At 38.9% G+C, this 24,014-nt stretch overlaps 1 protein-coding gene across 15 annotated transcripts in view; it reads left to right on the forward strand.

Annotated features, from left to right (window-relative positions):
• Nucleotides 1–24,014, forward strand: part of PATJ (PATJ crumbs cell polarity complex component) — a 390,464-nt gene that overhangs the window by 228,537 nt on the left and 137,913 nt on the right. For all 15 annotated transcript variants that reach the window (XM_060410212.1, XM_060410237.1, XM_060410189.1 and 12 more), the window contains one exon: nt 14,684–14,775. In XM_060410212.1, the coding sequence (XP_060266195.1) occupies nt 14,684–14,775 (92 nt within the window). The remainder of the gene's footprint in view (nt 1–14,683; nt 14,776–24,014) is intronic.

Raw genomic sequence — 24,014 nt, forward strand, 5'->3', positions numbered from 1 at the left:
ATACTGTTTGGCCTGGTTCTTTTCTGTGTTTCCTGGAGTGAAGTCTTTGAGTTCTACTCTTGGATTTTTGTTTCTGTCTCTGGGTGGTTGGGGGAAGTTTTTTGAATTATGTGGTCGTACATCATTATCTTTATGCTGCTGAAATATTTAGGCCAAAACTTTATATTCTTACTGATCTTTTGGAGGAATGCAATCATTTAATTTTTATTTTCACAGTCCTCAGTATTGCTCCACAAGAGCTTTAAGTGGGATCACTACAGTGAACCACACTGTCTTAAAATTAGGAAGGGAAAGTGACATGGAAAAAAAAGTAAAAATGAAGATGTTCAAAGGAACTCAATTACTGTGGAAGCTTATAAAAAATAGGCAGCGGAATGTAAGCAGGGGAAGAAAGGTACCAGTGGATTTCAGGAAGGAAGGAAGAAGTGGATTTCAGCAGTGATTCTCCAGACTCTCCTTTCTGCAGTTTTCCCTCGGACTCATATATCCCACATCAGGGTAGTTGTCCAGGCTTCTGGTCCCTCCTTTTACCAATTTCTTCCCCACTCACTTCCAGCCCCACTCATGGTCATACTGAGATGCAGGCTGGAAAGATATGCTCTTAGGTTATGGAGAAGTGCTTCCTTATATCAGCCTCATCATATTTTTTTTTCCTATATTTTGCTTTGTGTGCTAAGTTGTTTCAGTCATATCTGACTCTTTGCAACCCTCTGGATGGTAGCCTGCCAGGCTTCTCTGTCCATGGGATTCTTACAGTTAAAATTTCTTACAGTCACCATGCAGGCTTTTTATGTAATTACTTATTTATTTATTTTGCTCTTTGAATCTCTGGTGATTTATGACATTGTTCTTTGTTGTTCAGTTGCTAAGTTGGATCTGACTTTTTGTAACCCCATGGATTGCAGCATTTCAGGCTTCCCTATCCTCCACGATCTCCTGGAGTTTTCATGTCCATTGAGTCAGTGATGCTATCTAACCATCTCATCCTTTATGACATTATTTCATCACAGATTACTGTAAGGATAACCACTGCTCACACATGAGGTGTTCCAAATTTACTCATAATTCAGGAATGAAATACTTTATGTTCTCTCAAAATGAGTCAAAAAGTCATCATTCTGCATATTTACAATATTTAAGCAACGTGAAGGATAACTAAAAGATCAAGAATTTAAAATGGCATATGTTCAAGACCATGTAATCTTAAGGCACAAAGCTCGAAAGGCAAGTGTTAATGAAATTCTTATTCCAGGTTTGACTTACTAACAATATCAAGCACCTGCTTGAACCGATCACAAACATGGGTCATGTATGTGTGTTTTAATTTTAGTTTGTAAGTGAAGTGAAAGTTGCTCAGTCGTATCCAACTCTTTGTGACCCCATGGACTATACAGTCCATGGAATTCTCCAGTCCAGAATACTAGAGTGTGTAGCCTTTCCCTTCTTCAGGGGAATCTTCCCAACCCAGGGATAGAACCCAGGTCTCCCGCATTGCAGGCAGATTCTTTACCAGCTGAGCCACAGGGGAAGCCCAAGAATACTGGAGTGAGTAGCCTATTCTTTCTCCAGCGGATCTTTCCAACCCAGGAATCGAACCGGGGTCTCCGGCATTGCAGGTGGATTCTTTACCAGCTGAGCTATCAGGGAAGCCCATTGTTTGTAAGAGGTAGGTCTAAAATCAGTAATCCAACCTGAAAACGAGCTGTTCCACCCAAAGCAGTAGGCTTGTGCCAATTTCACATCCTGTTAGGAAAAATTATGCATTACATGTCAACCCCATCAGTTTCCCAAAATACAACTAAAGTATTCTAGTGTAATATAGACAAAGATATTATATATAGGTAACATTAATCATGTGAAGTATCTAATATTCCTTCCGAATCACCAAACACTATGGTTGCTAACACACAGCTGCTTTATATACACTACCATGGCTTCCGTTAGCTCTGCCAACATCTACGCTATACATCCTCCTTGTTGACTCTTAGTGTGTGGCTTAAAACATCTCCCTGTGGTTCTGTACTTGAAATGCAACTTTAACCTTTTCCCTCACAGTTTTTTGTTTAAAATCTTTTACTTTGTATTGAGGGGTATAGATACATACTTTTTTCTTTATAAGATAAGGATTTACTGAAAAATATTATATTGAGAGAGATAGAGATTCTTTGAAGTTTGAATATTAAAAATCAAAGGGTATTGGAAATGTTACCTGGGAAGGTATACCCATATTTATTTTCTGCCCTTTAAAAAAAAGTTGTTTTTTCTTTTTAACATCTACAAAGTAAACAGAATAACATAATGAAATTATTTTGTATAGCCATCACATAACTCAACAATTACTAACACTTTGTCATTCAGGTATCAACTATAGCTTCATATACCCACCCCTACTCAGAATATTATTATTTTTATAGGCATGTGTGTATATGTATATGTGCTAAAATTTACGTAACGTGAAATTCACAGGATTTATCTATACAATTTTGACAGTTGTGTACACCTGTATTACCCAAACACCTATCTTTTCTCTCTCCACAGAAACTTTTATGGAGTGTTGATTCAAGTGACTTCCTTATTTTAAATTATTTGTTGTTGTTGTTTTGTAATTGAATTGAATTTGGAGTTCTTTATATGTTCTGGAAATATTCTGGATGCTAGTTCTTTATCAGATAGACACAGCAATGAAAATGTTTTGAAGGCAAGAGAAAAAATTTCTAGTAGCATAGGTAATTGGAGTAAAGTGCTCATTAGATCATGTGTTTGAAAGAAGCAACTATTATGTTGGCCCTTGCTAGTTTGGGGGTCTCAACTTCTAGCATGCTCTGATGTTCTTGGAAGAAGGAATCCCAGGTCGTTGTTCACTTGAGATGCTGTTTACTTATGTGACTCAGTTCAGTTGCTCAGTTGTGTCCAACTCTTTGCAATCCCATGGACTGCAGCACACCAGGCCTCCCTCTCCATCACCAACTCCTGGAGCCTGCTAAAACTCATGTCCATCAAGTCGGTGATGCCATCCAACCATCTCATCCTCTGTCATCCCCTTCTTCTCCTGCCTTCAGTCTTTCCCAGCATCAGGGTCTTTTCCAATGAGCAGATGACCCGCAAACTACAGAACAATTATACCAAAGAAATTCTTGCAAAAAAATTCTTGCACTGTTAAGACAGCTCTAGGACCCAAAACAGATTTCCCGACCTGGGAATCTGACAAAGAGACTGAGAACCCCTAGGGAATTTGACTTCGGAGGCTAGTGGGATTTGATTATAGAACTTCCACTGGGGAAACAGACTCTTGGAGAGCACAAACAAAAGCATGTGAGCACCAGGACCCAGGACAAAGGAGCAGTGTACCCACAGGAGACTGAGCCAGACTTGCCTGTGAGTTCCAGGAATCTCTGGTGGAGGCGTGGGTCGACAGTGGCCTGCTGCAGGGTCGGGGCACTGAATACAACAGTGCGGGCGTAAGTCCTTTTGAAGGAGGTTGCCATTACCCCTACCAATGTTTAGCCTCAGGCCAAACAACAGGAAGGGAACACAAGCCCGAACATCAACAGGAAATTGGATTAAAGATTTCCTTAACATGGCCCTGCCCATCAGAATGAGACCCAGATTCCCCCACAGTCAGTCTCTCCCATCAGGAAGCTTCCCCAAGCCTCTTATCCTTATCCATCAGAGGGCAGGCAGTATGAATACCACAAGCACAGAAAACTAACCAAACTGATCACATGGATCACAGCCTTGTCTAACTCAGTGAAATGAGCCATGCTGTGTAGGGCCACCCAAGATGGATAGGTTATGGTGGAGAGTTCTGACCAAATATGGTCCACTGGAGTAGGGAATAGCAAACCACTTCAGTATTCTTGCCTTGAGAACCCCTTGAGCAGTATGAAAAGACAAAAAGATATGACACTTATGTGACATTAATAGAGATAGGATGTAATGCCTCAGCATCCTAGGAAAGAATGACTCCTCTGCAATATGAATGAGCCTTTAGAAGTAGATTAAACTTTTGACTCCATTCATGCGTTCCTTTCTACGCCCTGCCGATAATACAAAGTTAACCACAGATACCTACTTCATTTGGCCAAGCGAACCAGCCTATAGCAACTAGGGCAGCTTCCATAGAAACACTAAGAATCAGAGGAATGTGTGTGTGTGCTGCGTGCTAAGTCATTTCAGTCGTGTCTGGCTCTTTGCAACCCAATGGACTGTAGCCTGCCAGGCTCCTCTGTCCGTGGGATTCTCCAGGCAAGAAGACTGGAGTGGTTTGTTGTGCCTTCCTCTAGGGGATCAGAGCAACACATAAACATATTTCTCTGCTCACTTCCTTGAAGTCAATATTTTTCTATAGTGTTAGGATTCAAAGGAGTATCTTTTACTATTTTCCCAGTATATCAAATTTAGAGAGATGTGAACTACAAGCTACTATACTTTGCCTTCAGAAAGCGCTTCAATTTAATTTGTTCTATTTGAGAGAAAATAAATCTCTCATGTTTTAGCCTTGTAAATGAATGTGTTTCTTCACAAGAAACAGATTAAATGAAGTCACGAAAGACCTTATTTCAGCACTGTGTTCATTAAACTTAGTCCTTAAAACCTGTTCCTTGGCTCAAACTATTAAGTTGTTAGAGCTTGACATGTATTATTTTGTCTTTTGAGGAAAAGAAATCAATGTGAAATTTATTCAGAAGTACTGTTTCATTCCAGTGAAACTGTGTTTCCACGTGGGTGGCAGTCATCATCCCTGTTCCATTCTTGCCTCGCTTCCCCTTTCTTCCCGTCAGTTCTCCCATCTGCAAAATTGAAAGCAGTGATTTGGAAAGTGAGGATGGTTTTTCATGGGGGCTAGTGACCAAGATTTTTGGAAGGGGAAAATATTGTATAAAGTCTTGTTTGAACAGGACTTGGTTATCTCTATTCTGTTAGTCTATACCCCACCCCCAAAGCTATATGCATGGTTCCTAGGAAGAGACCTACAGTTTCCTACCTGCGTATCTTTTCACATATGGGAATAGCTTTTCCGCAGTCCTGGTGTTCTTAGTGCCCCTCGGTTCACCCTAGGCCTGCTGGGATTCCACAAGACCTACCTACCCACCTGCAAGGAGCGATGATCATCTCCTGCTTTACATCCACATCCATCACATGGCGATGCATTTATCTGTGTCCAAGACCCTGTCACTTACTAGAGTACCAGGTGTATGTGTGCAAGAACCACATCTGACCGAGTAAAAGCAACTCCAGTAAAGTAGCTTTCAGAGAATGGGTATCTAGAACATTCTTCACGCTCAATACATGGCAGCTGTGGTGATGATGGTAATGGAAATTCCTGTTTCCTCATCACTTGCACAATGACTGTTGAATAAGTGAATAAATTGATAGGTATGACACACATCTATTGTACTTTTATTGGAATATTTCTTGGTCTGGAATTTCTATTTTTTGAGACCCTGTTAATTGGATTTAAAATTTCTTAGGATTAAAAAAAACAACCAACTGTATAGCACATGGAACTCTGCTCAATGTTATGTGGCAGCCTGGATGGGAAGGGAGTTTGGGGGAGAATGGATACATGTGTATATATGGCTGAGTCCCTTCACTGTTCACTTGAAACTATCACAGTATTGTTAATCAATCGGCTATATCCCAATACAAAATCAAAAGTTTAAAAAAATAGGCAGGAAAAGTTGCTTATCCTGTGACTTTTACCCCCATCTCCACACTTTTAGGAGTGGTTTCTAATTATTAATAGGACAGGCTTTTGGACTCAGACAGATTTGGCTCTAAATACTGTGGTCAAGTTCCTGAAACTCAGTAAGTCTCAATTTCTCCACCTGTAAAATGAAGTAGTAATGCATTTCTCTACTGCTTTGTGTGAAAGAATGTATCTAGGGCATGTGTGTACGTGTGTATGTGCATGTGTTCGTGTGTATATGCTTGTGTAGTGTATGTGCTTTGTGTGTTGTGAGCACTTATAAGTGGTATTATTACAAAGTAGTTATAAAATATCAATATAAAAACACTGGCTATCACCTTAAATCCCACCAGTCAAAGATACCATCATCATTGACAGTTGAGATCCTTACAGAGCTTTCTTTAGACTTGGATGGAAATTTTTACATAAACAAAAATAACGTGACAAATAGGTTACATTGTGTTTGGTCATATTCACTTTATAATGTTATCCTTATATGGCAATGGATTTAAGATCTGTATCATTCTCCTTTGCCTCCTTTTAATGACAACAGTTTTCCATTTATTGATGTATGAAGACAAATATAATAAACCTTTTATTGATGAATGTCTAGTTTTTCCTATTATAAGTTATAGCCATGATAAGTATTTTGACACCTTTGTCTTTAATCTTTTGGGAATAAATTCTTACAAGTGGAAGTGCTAGATCAAAAACTAAACCATAAGAAGATCCATCAAGTTATGAACACTTAGGATTTGTTTGTTTTCTACATCTATGTTAAAGTCAATAAGAGTGTTTATTAAAGAAAAGAGTTAACCTATAGATAATGTTTGCAAATGTAAAGTCCAGAATATATTTATAAGTGAGTTAGGGAGGACTCTCAGATTTCATCAGCAATTTCAGTTACTTGACTTATAACTCAATTTTTAATAATAATTTATTACCATTCATAATAAATCATACTGCTTAATAAAAGCATGGGTAAAGGGTGTGTTGTTGAGTCTATTTTAACATGATATTCAAACCTCAGGCAAACCTGTTGCTTGAACTAAATTTTAATTTTTGTATAATTAATATTTCTAATCTAAGCTTAGAAATCAAAGCTAATTAACTTTTACTTCCAATTTGGTACATTTTTGAATAGACTTAATTGAGCTACTTATTCTCCAGTATAAATTTATATTCATGTTCAATTTAATTATGGAAAATTGAGTAATTGAAACCTATCTCTTCATGATATTTTTGAATAATTTTATTGAAACAAATGTCATTAAGGACCACTAAAGTGAAAATTTATGTAGTATAACAAAAGGATTTCTGTTTATTTTTGCTGAATTGTTTCTGGATTAACCCTAATTCTACTTCTTCTATAAGCTACACATAAAATATTGCAATTAAGTATTCCATCTCTAGTATCTAAATAGAGTTTAGCTTAAATCATTGTTTTTTGTTCACCACCACTCCTCTTCCCCCTTGACCACCTCCTCCCCCGGCTCAGCTATAGTAGCAGAAACCAGCTCATGATGTTTCGGAAATAGGGATCAAAATGAAAACCTATTATATCCTTGTTGGCCAAAAAGAAGTTTGTTCAGGCTTTTTATACTAGTTATAAGTTTTACAAATACAGATGTTTCTTATTTGGGGCTATTGTTTTCAGTATCTAGAACTGTTGTTAAGTTGTTCCTGAATGCCATTTCATTCAGCTGGAAGTTCAGAACCTTGGAAGATGAGCTATGATAAAATATTTGTGTCATTCTGGGACCAAGGATAATGGAACTGAGATAGAAGTTGCTGACCCTGTGGAGGATTTCAGAAATGCCTTTTGTCAGTCAGAGGGCTTCCCAGGGGATGCAGTGGAAAAGAATCTGCCTCCCAATGCAGAAGATGCAGGAGACGTGGTTTCAATCCCTGGGTGAGGAAGATCCCCTGGAATAGGAATGGCAACCTGTTCCAGTATTCTTGCCTAGAAAGTTTCATGTTCAGAGGAGTCTGGTGGGCTATACATAGCCCATGGGGTCACAAAGAGTTGGACATGACTGAATGATTGAACATGCACACACCCAGTAATTAGGAAAGACAAACACAGATGAAAAAAACAGAATTATAGCTCAAGAGAATGAAAATCTCGTTTATACAGAAAGCCTTTTTCCTTTGTCCTTTTTTCCCCTTCTGAATGCCAAGGTAAATTACTGTGTGTCTGAAAGAGTTTAAGACTAGGAGATAGAGTCACACTTGGAGGTATAAATTAATGTTTATAAATTAGAAGTCCCTCATAGTGTATTGGTAGAGACTTTTCATTGGTAAAGAACAGAAATTAGCTCAAGGCAATTTAACTCAAAGAAGGGGAATTTATTGGAATGGTATGTGTGTACCTCCTAGAACCTGAAGATTAGGATGCCTGGTGGCCTTAGAAGGTGGTGGCTTTTCCTATCCCTTTATCCATGTGGCATATTATGGCTACATGAGGCTAAAAGAGAAGTAGAGAATTGCTGCGTGTGGTTTAGCCTTAGTTTAAACACCTCTCAGAGGAGAGACTCTTGATGGTCCTGGCCTGTGTCATATGTCTCCCAGTTTTAGCCTGGAGTGGAATGACAAGCAGTACTAACTTGACTGTCAATCATGATGGATGGTGTTTGTGATGGGAAGGGTTGAATGACCATCCCTTCTAAAGAAAAGTAGTTGTGTGCTGGCAGCAACCCCCCAAATCTCTACTACATCCCCAGTCTGGTTGGGCTTTCTCACTTGGTAATATGGAAATCAAGATGAAGTGGCATAAAATATACTTCCAATTGTCATGGCTGGATGAATGTGGGAAAAACTATTCATCATCCAAACTGGGTTACATTTGAGAGAAGGCACACTATAAATAGCGGGAACAACATGTATAAATTGGATTGTCCCAGATTTTAAAATATGGTTACCCTTGAATGGAAGAGTTGTGCATCTCAGATTTTAACATAATAAATAGATTATTTAGAGGGAGTTGGAATACCAAGTCAGTACTAAGGAGAGTTCTTTCTACCATTATTAGATAGTATCAAAGATAAAGATATATCCAAATAATTTATTATTCTTTCCATATATCATTGAGTCACTCTTTAAAGGAGAAACTTTGGGAAAGCACTGAGTTTCTCTAGTTCTTAGTTTACTGGAAATAAATGGAAAATAATATTTTTTCCAATTTCTAGATAATCTGAATGATCACTTACATTCTGAAAAGATGAAATATTTTAATTGTTTTTCTTTGGCTTGGGTTAGAAAAAAGTTTAAAAGGTGATCAATGTTTCTATAATGAAATGCTATATAATTGTTACATGTTTCTATTATAATGTTTCTATAATCATCATTTCTGTAATGAAAAAGTTGTAGTAAGCATATACTACTCTTCAGGGTGCAGCTTGTTTACACAAGAAGAAAGGTACAGTCCGTACAGTATGTACGGAACTACATACTGCATTAGGGATTTCAAAAGCCTAACAGAGTTTCCAGGCCTTACCTTCATACACTGTGATAAAATGCTTGATTCTGACTTGTGTTGTGCTGTATCACATGTTTGCTGTCTTGTCCAACTCTCTGCGCCCCCATGGACTATATCCCATCAATCTCTGTCCATGGGATTCTCCAGGTAAGAATACTGGAGGGGGTTGCTATTTCCTCCTCCAGGGGATCTTCCTGACACAAGGATTGAACCTGCATCCCCTGCATTGGCAGGCAGATTCAATTCTAACTTGTGTATATCAAAATTCCAGGACCTAAGATGGTAGGTGTCCAGCGCAGAGTTTATTTAATAGATAACCTTTACAAAGATGACTTTAGAAATCAGCTGAGTTTTATGTGCACCATACAGATGATATGACCTCTAGGTGTGCCTTAAGAATACAGGGTTTTCAACTAATATTTAATTCAAGCTCTTGGATGCCAGTTTCATCATCTGGTGAAAGTACATAACACCTAGCCCTTCTAAGATTTAACTGCGAACCTGTGCATCAAGAGCTTTGCAGTGTTTGGCACAGAGTAAGCACTCAATGACTGATAGCTATTGATAATTAGAATTAACCTGAAAACCTTCCAGGAGGTGTAAAATGCTTTCTTTCCTGTCTACGCTATACTTGGAAGATGCCCTTTATCTATTGTTTAAACAACAGAAAACAGCAGCTTCTCAGAAATAGGGTAAGTGACAACCTAAAGTTAATTTGCATAAAATGCATCATATTCTTTCTAATTACTTATTGAATTTTCTCTGGAATGTGTTTCCTTAGAAATAAAGAAATATAAAGGTCACTTATGTTGTTGGAAGCTGTATACCTTTTATTTACATAGTGAAGTTGCTTTCTAAACAATGAGATCTAGAGAACACAAAAGAGATCTTCCTCTCCTGAAACTCAGAGGACTGCTAATGTGTAATTTGTGAAGCCAGAAAAGAGGCTTTGTCTTGGAGTTTTTTATCCAAAGATCTGCATTTTCCTTTTACATTTAATCCTGTAAAATCAAGTTTCACTCTATCTTCAGTTTCCCATTCTGTTCCCAGTTTTCCACTCAGTAGCAGAGTCTCTCCAGAGGTCCCTGAACATTGGCAGGGAGCAGCTGGCTTAGCAGTAAATGCCACAGTTGCTGGCACTGGAAAAACATCGCCAGCAAGCCAGCTGCCTTGCTGTTCTACTGCCAGGACCTCTGAATATTCAGAAACAGCACCATGAAAGACATACAGCTTCAGATTTACGCTTAGGTACATTAAAATTAATGACTTGGTTCCTTCGTTTGGGCTGTGATTTTTCCTTCTTAGAATAATAGTGCCATGAGTTCTATTCTATCAAAATGGAGAATCGCAACTAAAAAAAAAGGGCATATCCATAAACATGAAACAGCTCAATTTTCTATTTGCTCAAGTTTTTGTTAATTAAAAAAAAAAAAAAACAACTTTTTTTTTTCTTAAACGTCAATTGTGTTGAAGGTTAGAGCCCACCTCAGAGACAGCATACTAGCAGTTGAGTAATGGAAGTATTCCTTTTACTCAGGGATCTGTGATTCAGTGCCTCCTCGTTGAGCCGCCACTGTATGCAAGCTATGTGTGAAAGCTGGGGAATACATAGAGGAGGTTGCAGGTTCTTACCCTCAGTTACTGTCGTGTGCCTGCACTGATGCTGTCTACCTGACAGAGGCTGGCTTTACCATGTGGGTGCAGTACAAGTGTAATAAGAGAAACATTTTTAAACCTAGTGCCATAGAATTTGGGCTTCTCTGGTGGCTCGGTGATAAAGGGTCTTGAAGATCCCTTGGAGAAGGAAATGGCAACCCATACCAATATTCTCGCTGGGAAATCTCATAGGCAGAGGAGCCTGGTGGGCTACAGTCCACGAGGCCACAAAAAGTTGGATATAACTTAGCAACTGAGCACACACACAGGCCACAGAGTTCAAAGACAGGAATGTTGCATAGGTCATGGTTTAGGAAACACTTTCTGAAAGCAGACTACAGACACAGTGGGGAAGAGTGCCAGGCACTGGTCAAGCATATTCCATGCATCATCTCAATTTAAAATTGTGATTTAAACTTTCTTATTTTCAGTTCACTATCCATTAAAGAGATTAAAAAATACAGTTAGCAAAAAAGATGATCATGCTAGACATACTATGTTGTAGCCAGGCTTTGTCACTTAATATATTTTGGATATTTTTTTATGTCATTAACCATGCTTTCTCATATTACTGCTAATGACTACATGACTTATTTATTTTTCTAATAGCTAAGTTAGGTAAGAAGATGTAAATATAAGAAAAATAAAACCATGAAAGTATTAGGAGAAAATATATTATATGGATGGTGGGCACTCAAAAATTTTTTATTTTTTATTTTTTCAGAGCAGACAAATTGAGAGGAAGATTAAAGAGATGTCCTGTGTAACCCTTTCCCCTACACATGCACAGCTTCCCTCATTATCAATATCCCCTTCTGGAGTGGTGCATACATTACAACTGATGAACCTACATTGACCCATTGTTATCACTCAGAGTTCATAGTTTACATTAGCGCTCACTCTGGGCATTGTACATTCTATGTTGTTGTTGTTTGGCTGCTAAGTCACGTCCAACTCTTTTGTGACCCCCATGGACGATAGCTCGCCAGGCTCCTCTGTCCGTGGGATTTCCCAGGCAAGAATATTGGAGCAGGTTGCCATTTCCTTCTCCAGGGGATCTTCCTGAACCAGGGATCAAACTTGAGGCTCCTGCATTGGCAGGCGGATTCTTTACCACGGAGCCACCAGGGAAGCCCCTGTATGTACTATATGCTGCGTGCTCAGTCGTTCAGTTGTGTCCTACTCTCTTTAATCCTGTAGACTGTTGCCCACCAGGCTCCTCTCTCCATGGGATTATCCTGGCAAGAATACTAGAGTGCGTAGCCATTTCCTCCTTCAGGGATCTTCCTGACCTGGGGATCAAACCTATATCTCCTGCATTTCCAGCGTTGGCAGACAAATTCTTTACCACTAAGTCACCATGATGGCATGTATCCATCATCAGAGTACCATACAGAGATTGGGTATTTTTAAAGATATGTCATATGAAAAAGACAGAAACCTTAATCCCTGGTAGCTCAGTTGGTAAAGAATCCACCTATAGTACAGGATATCCTGGTTTGATTCCTGGGTCAGGAAGATCCGCTTCAGAAGGGATAGGCTACCCACTTCAGTATTCTTGGGCTTCCCCTGTGGCTCAGCTGGTAAAGAATCTGACTACAATGTGGGAACACCTGGGTTTGATGCCTGGGTTGGACTGTATACTCCACGGGGTTGCAAAGAGTAGGACACTACTGAGCAACTTTCACTTTAACAGAAAAGGTGAGTAGTTTTAATGCTTAAAAGTTAAAAACTCTTTGGGTATCAGTTCAGTTCAGTCACGCAGTTGTGTCCGACTCTTTGTGATTCTGTGAGCTGCAGCATGCCAGCCCTTCCTGACCAACACCAACTCCCAGAGCCTACCCAAACTCATGTCCATTGAGTTGGTGATGCCATCCAGCCATCTCATCCTCTGTCATCCCCTTCTCCTCCTGCCCTCAATCTTTCCCACCATCAGGGTCTTTTCAAATGAGTCAGCTCTTTGCATCAGGTGGCCAAAGTGTTGAAGTTTCAGCTTTAGCATCAGTCCTTCCAATGAATATTCAGGACTGATTTCCTTTAGAACTGACTGATTGGATCTCCTTGCAGTCCAAGAGACTCTCAAGAGTCTTCTCCAATACCACAGTTCAAAAGCATCAATTCTTCAGCGCTCAGCTTTCTTTATAGTCCAACTCTCACATCCATACATGACTACTGGAAAAACCATAGCCTCGACTAGATGGACCTTTGTTGGCAAAGTAATGTCTCTTCTTTTGAATATGCTGTCTAGGTTGGTCATAGCTTTCCTTCCAAGGAGTAAGCATCTTTAAATTTCATGGCTGCCATCACCATCTGGAGTGATTTTGGAGCCCCCCCAAATAAAGTCTCTCATTGTTTCCACTGTTTCCCCATCTATTTTCCATGAAGTGATGGAACCAGATGCCATGATCTTCGTTTTCTGAATGTTGAGCTTTAAGCCAACTTTTTCACTCCAAGATTACTATAAATAAAATTTAAAGACATGATCTCATTTAATTCTCACAATATTTTTATGTAATAGATGCTTAGATTTGTTTTAAAGAGGAAACTGAGACACAGAGAAATGACGGTGTGATCAGTAGTTTTCTGGGAAGCTGATTATCTTGGTGACGAATAAAAGCTGACAAAATGAGAGACGTAATGAAGCAGTGGTTCAAGTTCAGTCTTTGTAACAGCCTTTCATATGAAGCCCAGCTTTACCACTTTGAGGTGATGGATGAGCTTCAGTTCATGTAGTTAAAAATATTATATCTTCATTCCATCCTTTGAAATGTTAATTTCTGTATACTTTATCACAACAGCTGTTATAACAAAAATGAGACCTTTTCCAAGTGTCTTCAAGTGTAACAGTTCAGCGGCATCCAGGACAGGCTAATTAAATGCTAATTACAGAAAGCATAAATCCCTTTTTTACCATCCCTTATATAGTATGCTATACTATCCCTTAAATAGTAGAAGGTATCAAGGCCTCAGTTAAATAGAGACAATATGACATAGATCACCAGCTACTTATTGAAGAGACAAGAGAGAAAAAGCCAGAAGTGTGTGAGCTATTATCAAATGGTTGAAATAAAATAAAAGATTGATTGTAGCTGTCATCATAGCTTAGCAATGGGAAAATCTGGAGTGAAGAAATTTAAAATATAAATGTTTTCAGATAGTATTTAGATGAATTCAGTGAAGTTTAAAAATCCCACCTCATCTTGGATAAGAGCAGATGTCTCATTCATTGGGTCCTGTAAAATATTCTGTGCAATTGATCTAATACTTGACTTAAAATGGGAATGTAATATTTACATCCTCTGGAGTTACACAATTTATGCTATGTAATAACCTTGACACGTTTATAGAATCATGTTTAATGGGCCCTCCAGAGCTCTGATGAATACCACAGTTTGGTCTGTTTTCTGCGTTTCTTAGGAGTCTGGAAAAGCTGTAGGAAATGAAATATCTATCACAAAGTTTTTGCATCTAGCTCAACTACTACTCTCAAGTTTAGCCAAAAGGCCAAAAATTCTGAATTTAAGAGATTTTAGTAGCTGGTTAGAATTAGTTTTTGAATCTGTACTATGAAGAATGTCAAGATTTTTGGCATTAAAGAGTCCTACATCTACCCACTTAAAAATGAAGGAACTTTATTGTTTAATTCCAAGTATATGCACATATACTTATATACATGTATATATATATACATGTATACATTTATACATATGTATACATACAAATGTTTATACATATGTATACATATATATAAATGTATACATTTATACATGTATATAAACACATATATATGTTTATATATATATATACATGAAATATATATATTATAGTTTCACAAGTGCATTTTATTTTTTTCACCACAGATAAACAATCAGATTCTATATGGAAGAAGTCACCAAAATGCATCTGCCATTATTAAGACTGCCCCGCCAAAGGTCAAGCTGGTTTTCATCAGGTAAGAAAGATATGTCTGGTTTCCTAAAACTCAAAATCTCTTCTGGAGATGTTATTATTTTATCTTATACATAAAATATGTAATACTATTTTATCTTTTGTTTGTTTAAAACTATCACTGTGCTCTAAAAATATTTTTCCTTTTGTAACTGTCACTTTAAGAAAAGTCCGTGTGCTAAGTCCTGTGTCTAACTCTTTGTGACACCGTGGACTGTAACCTTCCAGGTTCCTCTGCTCCAGGCAAGAATACTAGAGTGGGTAGCCATTCCCTTTTCCAGGAGATCTTCCCAATGCAGGGATCAAACCTGGGTCTCCTGCACTGCAGGCAGATTCTTCACCATCTGAGCCACCATGGAAGCCCAAGAAAAGTGTAGATTGCTTTGATTCTGAGGGGTTCTTGTTATGCACAGTTCGCATGATAGAACTGGTAGTTGAGGCTTATATTTGTATTTCTATTTTGAAAAATTCTTTCTTGATCTGATTATCCTCTTTTTAAATATGATAGAACATTCTAGGTTGTCATCCTCGCATCACCATCAGTTGGTACATTTGCTACGTTTGCTATCTCATTAATGCCTTCATCAAAAAATACGCAGGAAGAAAAAAAAGAATCCAGGGAAGTTTTAGGAGCTTCATGTTAAGAGGGCAGTTGGGAAACACAGAGGGGAGAAGATGTGAGTTCTACTGTCTGGAGTCGTGTGGTCCATTTGGGGCTCCACATTTGCTCACACCTTATCTGCCATCAGACTGAGCCCTTTTGGTATAAGTGAGTTGGAATTGAGACCCCTTGTTGGTGGGAGCCATCATTGCTCCATCAGACATGGAATGAGGTTTGAGTCCATTACTGAAATGACAGATAAATCCAAATTATTTTTAGAGGATGTAACTGTATGTTAACTATCACTCTGTTTCATTGCCTTTGGGGCCTCAGTTACTATCTATAAACTGGGGATTATAAAGCACTTACCTCATTCATTGTGGTATTTTGAAAATTAGAAATAACACAGTGTTAAGGAGAGAGCAAAGGCTTGAAGAAATGCTACCTGTCCTTATGATGGCGATGATTAATATTACGCTTCCTCTTCTCAGTAGTTACTTTTTAGTGAGACCCATCCGTTCCCAGGAGACAGCTGGGATTAAGAGGTTGTTTATTCCCAGTTTTGGACACTAGTGTAGATGATTGAAATATTCCTTCCATGCCATCACTTCAGCCTCACAGGCATAGCTGCTTTGCTCCTGAAAAAGTCCTACATTAATGGCACCCCACTCCAGTACTCTTGCCTGGAAAATCCCATGAATGGAGGAGCCTGGTAGGCTGCAGTCCATGAGGTCATGAAGAGTCAGACATGACCTTGTGATTTCACTTTCACTCTTCACTTTCATACGTTGGAGAAGGAAATGGCAACCCACTCCAGTGTTCTTGCCTGGAGAATCCCAGGGACAGCAGAGCCATCTATGGGGTCGCACAGAGTTGGACACAACTGAAGCACCTTAGCAGGAACAGCAATGACCTTTTATCCTGTTCATTAGCACTTTCTGGATTTCCAGGGTTTGTTGCTCCTGTATCTAGGGGGAGAAACCTTCCTCCTCCCCATTTGTGTAATGACAGTCTCCTTTGGTTTACTAACCTTTAAGTTCTGTTAGACACCAGTCCCTTGACCCTTCCTATTGCCAGACGCTACAAATTTAGTTAGATGATGGAAACATGAACAGATTTGAGAAAAGATCAGCGACTCAAAAATTTAAAGTGTCCATCAATAGAAGTCCATGCAAGTAAAGAGTTGAAGCCATTTAAGCTTGAAAACTTGGTTTAAAGCTGTGTAAGGATCACATGAGATGTTACGTAGCATTCAAGATTGTCTGCACATCAGGGCTTGGCACTTTGTGGCCACTGCCACAAGGGATGTTATTACTGATTAATATTATTGTTATGTCTTTGTCATCTGTGGGGCCTTTATACTCATGCTGACTCATCCCATTTTAAAGGGAGCAAAAAGAGAATTGAATAGGATCCAAAGGAAATCATTTAATGCAATTAAGTAGTTGGGAAATAGAACTCCCTGCTTCGAGAAAGAAAGATTAAATGATTTGAAGTTATTTAGAAGACAGAAGAGAAAGCTGAGTAAAATTTTAATAACAGTAATAAACTCCCATTAATTTAGTATCTGGTAGTTTCAATTTTGGACTGTTCAGAAGGGATCAGCATCAAGGAAAAAATTTGCTCAGCAGTTAATGGTGTAAGTGTGATTGAGGATGCTCCTGAATACTTATTTACTAGACATGATTTTAAGCAATTTACAAATATCAATCAGAATACATCATCAGGTACAATAAGAATACATCATCTAATTATGAACCTTTCTTGCATGGTCATTAAATTACTGTATCTAGCACATAGTGGGGCTTCAGGAAGCTTTATAGAATAAAATTTCCTTTCAACTCTTACTGAGCAATCCAGATCATATATTCTCCAAATGCACCAATCATAGTAAGTTAGTTTTATAAAACTCCTTATAGTTTAGTCCCTCTCCCCAACTTAAGATTTTCTGTATCTTCTTTTGTAAGGAGAAAAATAACATGGGCATGATTCTGAACAATCTATTGTTGTATCTACTTTTAGACTGTCTAAAGGAAAAGGAGCTTGAATTGAAGCAAGAAAGATGTTCCTCTGCTCATAGCTTTTGTTTGATGCGATAGATACATATCTAGTAATTTGCATGCCAGCGCTTTATTAATTAATTAATGATTCAGTTTCTATAGGGAAGGAACTAATCATTTGACTAAGAACTCTTATCTAAAGTGATCAGTTCTTTTCTAAAGCAAAACTGAACTCTCAGGCTTAGTGATTATAAAAAGAAACCATCAATTCACTCAGGCTGGGCTTGAAATTTACTCATGATACCACAGCTGTTTGAGCTTGGTCAGTTTCCTGAGCTATTTCATAAATTGTCTAATGTATTAGTACATGTAAATTGCCTGGAAATATGGACTCAACATATATGGCTGCTATAGAGATGAAGATGGTGGTGATGATGGCAAAAAATGTGGGAGGGGGACAGGATGAGGTAAAAGAGAAGGAAAGTAGTAGGGTGAAAGAAAGGGGAGGGAAAAAAAGAACCACTTCTCATATATACATTTTTAAATTCCAGAATCTTGACTATTTTTTGAGTGAATCACATTCACAGTTTAAGAATACTCTAATTAACATCATAATGGTTAAGCACTGGAAGAGATGGCTACAGACATTATATACAACCATCTCTAGTAAATGTTAGAATAAGACATGAGGACACAGCCTACCTAAAATGCCCTTTTTAGTTTCCTGTCTGCTGTTGCTAGACTGCTGCTGCTGCTGCTTCTCTGTTGTCTTCTATTTTTAATGATGACCTGATATTCTAACAAGGAGTAGAGTGCTCATTAATTGAGGAATGTACAAAGAGAAACCTAATTAACATGAATGAATCCTCATGTCAATATAATATAGTAAATTTTACTAAGTAATATTAAATAGGGCCAGAATTCAAAGCACTTGAGGAGTTAAGAAAGAAAATCTAAATGAAAAAATTTTATTGTTCATTAGCTGTGTACATGACTACTAGGGGTAGCTTGGCAGATTGGTGTCCTATTCATGTGTGGTAACCTGTGCATTTATGTGCTAAGCAATATGGCATCCTTGCTTCTTTGGGCTGATTGACTAATTCATGCCTCATTTAGAGACATCTTTCAACCTCTGCCTATGTATTACCTCCTTCAGACTATTGTCACAAGAATAGTTTTGCCTATTTTGGAACCAAATCCTGAAACAATTAAGTGCTGATTTGTTACCAAGTTTCAAGAGGTTAGCACTTAAATCATCTCAGTACAACAGATGCAATTATACTTTTCTTTAAAATGGCATAACTTGCTTTGTGTTATATGTGTGCTGAGTCACTTCAGTCATGTCCGACTCTCTGTGAACCCACGGACGGTAGCCCATGGCTGCAGGCTTGTCTGTCCATGGAATTCTCCAGGCAAGAATACGGGAGTGGGTTGCTATTTTCCTTCTCCAGGGGATCTTCCCAACCCAGGAAATGAACCTGCATCTCTTAACACCTCCTGCATCAGCAGGCGGATTCATTACCGCCAGTACTACCTGAGAAGCCCTTGTGTTATATAATGTTACTTTAAAAACCAATCTTTATAAACTGTATTTCTTTGATTATTGCTTCTATATGGCAGTATTTCCTTCCTTTGTTGAAACTGCTGATTCCCTGTGCATTTCCAATATACAGAAAATTTTGGCTTTTATACCTGAGTAACTCTTTTTCAAATTTATTGACAAGGGAGATAAGAATGGGAACTGGCTACAGGTTTAGGAGAATGAGTAGCAGTAAAATAATCACAGGAAGGTGTGAAAATATGCCGCAGGTAACATTTTAATTAACTAGGGCTTTTAGTCTGTAGCGATATACGTTTGTGCAATCATGTCCTTGTTGTAACACTTGCCTTTGTTCATATACTAATTGATCTATAATTCAAAAAGTGGGTCTGTGAGTCATCAGGGAAAATGAGCAAGTTGCTGCTGTGTGTACATGACATGGGCTTCCCTGGAGGCTCAGATGGTAAAGAATCCGCCTGCAAATGCAGGAGACCTGGGTTCCACCCTTGGGTCGGGAAGGTCTCCTGAAGAAGAGAATGGCTACCCACTCCTATTTTCTTGCCTAGAGAATTCCATGGACAGAGGAGCCCAGCAGGCTATAGTCCATGGGGGTCACAAAGATTTCGGACATGACTGAGTGACTAACACCTTCACCTTCAAACACGACTTAGTTACATAATCACTTTTGCCCTTTTTTCCCCGCATTATTAGATTTTGGACGATACTGTAATCATGTGATTGTGCCCAGCGGCACATCTGGGCTGTGGTGTACTCAGTGATTCTACTCTAGATCATCTAGGTGCATATTACACTGTGGGTGCTTACTATGTACCACACATTCGACTCTGAGATTTCCTGTTCCATACGATCTCCTCTACACAAGCACTCCAATTTCAGTACAGGAGAAGCAGGGTATTAATATGATGAAGAATGAATTGCTGTATTTGGCAGTGCAAGGATCCAAGGAGATTAATGATCTCGCCTGCAGCTCTTGTCATACCTTCCCCCACTATCGAAAATTAAATGTCATGTATAACAACTCACTCTCCATTACTTAATTACATGTGGAAAATGTGTACTGTTAAAAACTCCTGGGGCTAAAGGAGGCCACATGAAACTGAAACCCTTGGAAAGATTTAGTGCTAGCTGTCAAGCCCTACCGAGTGAAAGTGGACTCACCATGGGACCCACCTCACTGTATCCATTGAACACATGTCTTGTTTTCATAATTAAAAAATACGGGTGGCCTGTTATCCTCTAGTCTTGCCCCTAAAAGATGATATTGATTCTAAATTAATGTGAATGTCAAAGTAAGTCCATTTGAATAAGATCCTTATTGTGCTCTTGCTTCTTTATATCTAGTTTTGATAAATAGGAGGGAAAAAATATTGTGGGATCAAGTGTGAGTTTGACTTTTACAAGGAAACATTCATGCGTTTATTGCATAAGTATTTTCAGAGTGCCTACCTGTGCTGGTGCTGTGGAGTGACACAGAGAACATCATTTCTGCCCGAAGGATGGACACAGAGAGTAAAACAGTCTGGTGCCTTATCCAGCGGTGTAAGTGCCATGACACTGTAGGGACATATAGGAGACACGCCTAACCTGGTCTTTGTAGCCTATGGGGAAGTGTCACACATAAAGATGTTTAAGCTCAGAGTAGAAGGGAGGAACATAGCTGCATATGTCATTTGATATGATCTCGGTAAATAAGCATTTTCTTACGCTCATGGATCATTACAGGATGCAGTGCCCCTTTTCAAGTGCACAGTAGAACATCATCCATGGCACACATGATAAGGAGCTTTGAGGAAGAGCCCTGTCATTAGCACTGGACTATGTTAGGAGTTGTAGAGGGTGGAGACTCTCCCGCAGTTTCAAGGCTCTTCTGTTTCTCTGTTTAGTTGGCCTGTGTGATAGATCCATAGGTCTCTCAAATGCTCTGAAATCCTGACTCTTTCTTCAATGCTTGTTTTCTGTACTCTCAATTTTAAATAGTAATTTTAATTATTAATTTTATATTCATAAGTAGAATTTATAACACTTTTAGTTCAAGAGCAAGGTGGAATTGGAGTGTTTTATGTTTTGATCTCTTGTCAAAAGCATTGGAATTTATGTATCCAAATACGAAAAATTATTCCCTTTGACAGATGGTGGTAACCTTGGGAAGCTGTGTACATTCCATCCAGTTATCATTCCATTGGGTCCTACACTTCTGAAATCATCTTGAAAGCCTAAGACATACTTTTTTGCATATCTACAGTAGCCATAGATTTTCCTCTTTCGAGGGTGGTTGTAGCTAGGTTGTCTGAAATAACCAGAAATTTTACATGAATTCAGGTGCATTTAGTCAACTGTATTTAGTCAGTTAGGTAAAGTGCTTAGCAAGCGAGCCCATCTTTCTTGTTTGACTTGTAAATGATCTTTGAAAGCCATTATTAAAAAAAATAAAATAAAAAATAAAAAAATAAAAAAATAAAAAAAAATAAAAAAGCAAAACAAAAAAAAATGAAAGCCATTATTATTATTTCATGAATAGAATTGCAAATTTTGTTCTTTATTGCTCCTATTTCTTAATACCAGCTTGTGGGAATTATGACTATATGTATTTCACTTTTAGCACTCAGAAACAACTAATTGTGATGGTCACAGAGATAATAGGGGTGTTTTTTCTTTACACTTCGTTGGGGGCAATATTTTTACTTCTCTCACTGTAGAATGCCTGTTTCCTTTGGTAGATGCCCCTCCCCTGAACACACATACATGCCCACAATGTATATAGCATGATGAAAGAGTAAAACTATTAAATCTAGGTGGAATCTAAAGGAACCAGATCTTTCTCTCACTGCCAAGGTGTCGCCAGTGTGTGGACATGAGACCTAGGTTTGAGCAATATGATGCTTTAGGCTTAGAGCAGAAAGCAAGAAATTGAGTGATTTTATATGTATGGTGTTTATTCATGGAGTCACAGGGCCTTGATCAGAGGTGCTTGCTGTGATTTCCTTCTTCTTCCTGCTTCCTTGTCCTCTGGAGGTCTCTTAGTTCTCATTTGTTCTAAGTCTGATAATATAGCCTGCCTATGTTCTGTGAGATCCCAATAGCCCTCTAATAAATTACCTTTTGCCTCAGTTCAGTTCAGTGACTGTCGTGTCTGACTCTGTGACCTCATGGACTACAGCACGCCAGACTTCTCTGTCCATCACCAACTCCTGGAGCTTGCTCAAACTCACGTCCATCAAGTCAGTGATGCCATCCAGCCATCTCATCCTCTGGCATCCCCTTCTCCTCCTGCCTTCAATCTTTCCCAGCATCAGGATGTTTTCCAATGAGTCAGTTTTTCACATCAGGTGGCCAAAGTATTGGAGCTTCAGCTTCAGCATCAATTCTTCCAATGAATATTCAGGACTGATTTCCTTTAGGATTGATCAGTTTGATCTCCTTGCAGCCCAAGGGACTCTTAACAGTCTTCTGCAACAGTCTTCTCCAACACCACAGTTCAAAGGCATCAATTCTTTGAGTCTAAGCTTTTTTTATGGTCCAGCTCTCACATCTGTACATGACTACTGGAAAAACCATAGCTTTGACAATGCTGACTTTTGTCTCTGCAAAGTGATGTCTCTACCTTTTTATATGCTGTCTAGGTTGGTCATAGCTCTTCTTCAAAGGTGCAAGCGTCTTTTAATTTCATGGTTGCAGTTACCATCTGCAGTGATTTTGAAGCCCAGCAAAATAAAGTCTGACACTGTTTCCGTTGTTTCCCCATCTATTTGCCATGAAGTGATAGGCATGACATGACCTTAGTTTTTTGAATGTTGTGTTTTAATCCAGCTTTTTCACTCTCCTCTTTCCCTTTCATCAAGAGGCTCTGTAGTTCCTCTTCACTTTCTGCCATAAGGGTGGTGCCATCTCCTTATCTGAGCTTGCTGCTGCTGCTGCTAAGTCCCTTCAGTCGTGTCCAACTCTGTGTGACCCCATAGGTGGCAGCCCACCAGGCTCCCCCATCCCTGGGATTCTCAAGGCAAGAACACTGGAGTGAGTTGCCATTTCCTTCTCCAATGCATGAAAGTGGAAAGTGAAAGTGAAGTTGTTCAGTTGTGTCCAACTCTTAGCGACCCCATGGACTGCAGCCTACCAGGCTCCTCCGTCCCTGGGATTTTCCAGGCAAGAGTACTGGAGTGGGTTGCCATTGAGCTTAAGTTGGCCTAAATTACTTTCTATTGCTTGCTGCCAAAGAGTCCTAATGACTAGGAAGGATGATAAAATTAGAGCTCTCTGAACAAGTCATGAACAACCAGTGCAAGTTCCCTCTGCTTATATGCATGTCACGTGTTGGCTTTTAGCCATGATCCTGAAAAGATATTGTCCTTCAGACATCCTTAACAGAACTGTAAGACCTCTAAACAAGTCCCTCCTGGGGATCCCGAATATGACAAGTTACCACTGCTACTGGCTCTTGAAATGGGATTACCACGATGATTTCAGAGAAATCAAGCAGGATTTTACTGTTTTATACTAGGTAGGAAGAGTCATCTTTTATAGTTCATGGCCTTTTGGTGAGGATTGGATGTCTGAACAACATTCAGGCTGTTCCTGACAGGATGAAGAGAATGGCTGTGAGTATCTACTGTACTGTCTTTAGAAAGAGTCTCTATGAGAAACTTGATAGGCTATCATTTATCCCATCCAGTCCTAAAGCTCCCCATATTAACTCTCCCACCAACCTGCACTGTGAGATAATTTGAGTCAACTTTTCCTCTGTACAGTTGGCAATCATTATTTAGAACTTGCCTGGGGCCACCTTTGCAAACTGTGGTTTTAGATGCTGAGTTACTCCCAGCAGCCCTCATTAGTGATTGACATTGTTTGGAACGCCAAGGAAATAGAGGTCATAATTCCACTGTCGTTGGACATTTATTTCAGATTCAGCATGGTCAGCTATTTTGGTGGTTTCTTCCAGTTGGGAATTAGAAACTATTTAGTGTGTTCATATGGTTAGAAATATCTCCTGGAATCTTTTCAGAAAGGAGTTTTGCTCCCACTGAGATGTAATGATGTGCTTTGTATTACATGTTACTTCTGGTTCATTTGCATAGAACTTTCCT

Source organism: Ovis aries, chromosome 1 (assembly GCF_016772045.2).
Source record: "Ovis aries strain OAR_USU_Benz2616 breed Rambouillet chromosome 1, ARS-UI_Ramb_v3.0, whole genome shotgun sequence".
In the NCBI taxonomy this organism is placed as follows: Eukaryota; Metazoa; Chordata; class Mammalia; order Artiodactyla; family Bovidae; genus Ovis; species Ovis aries.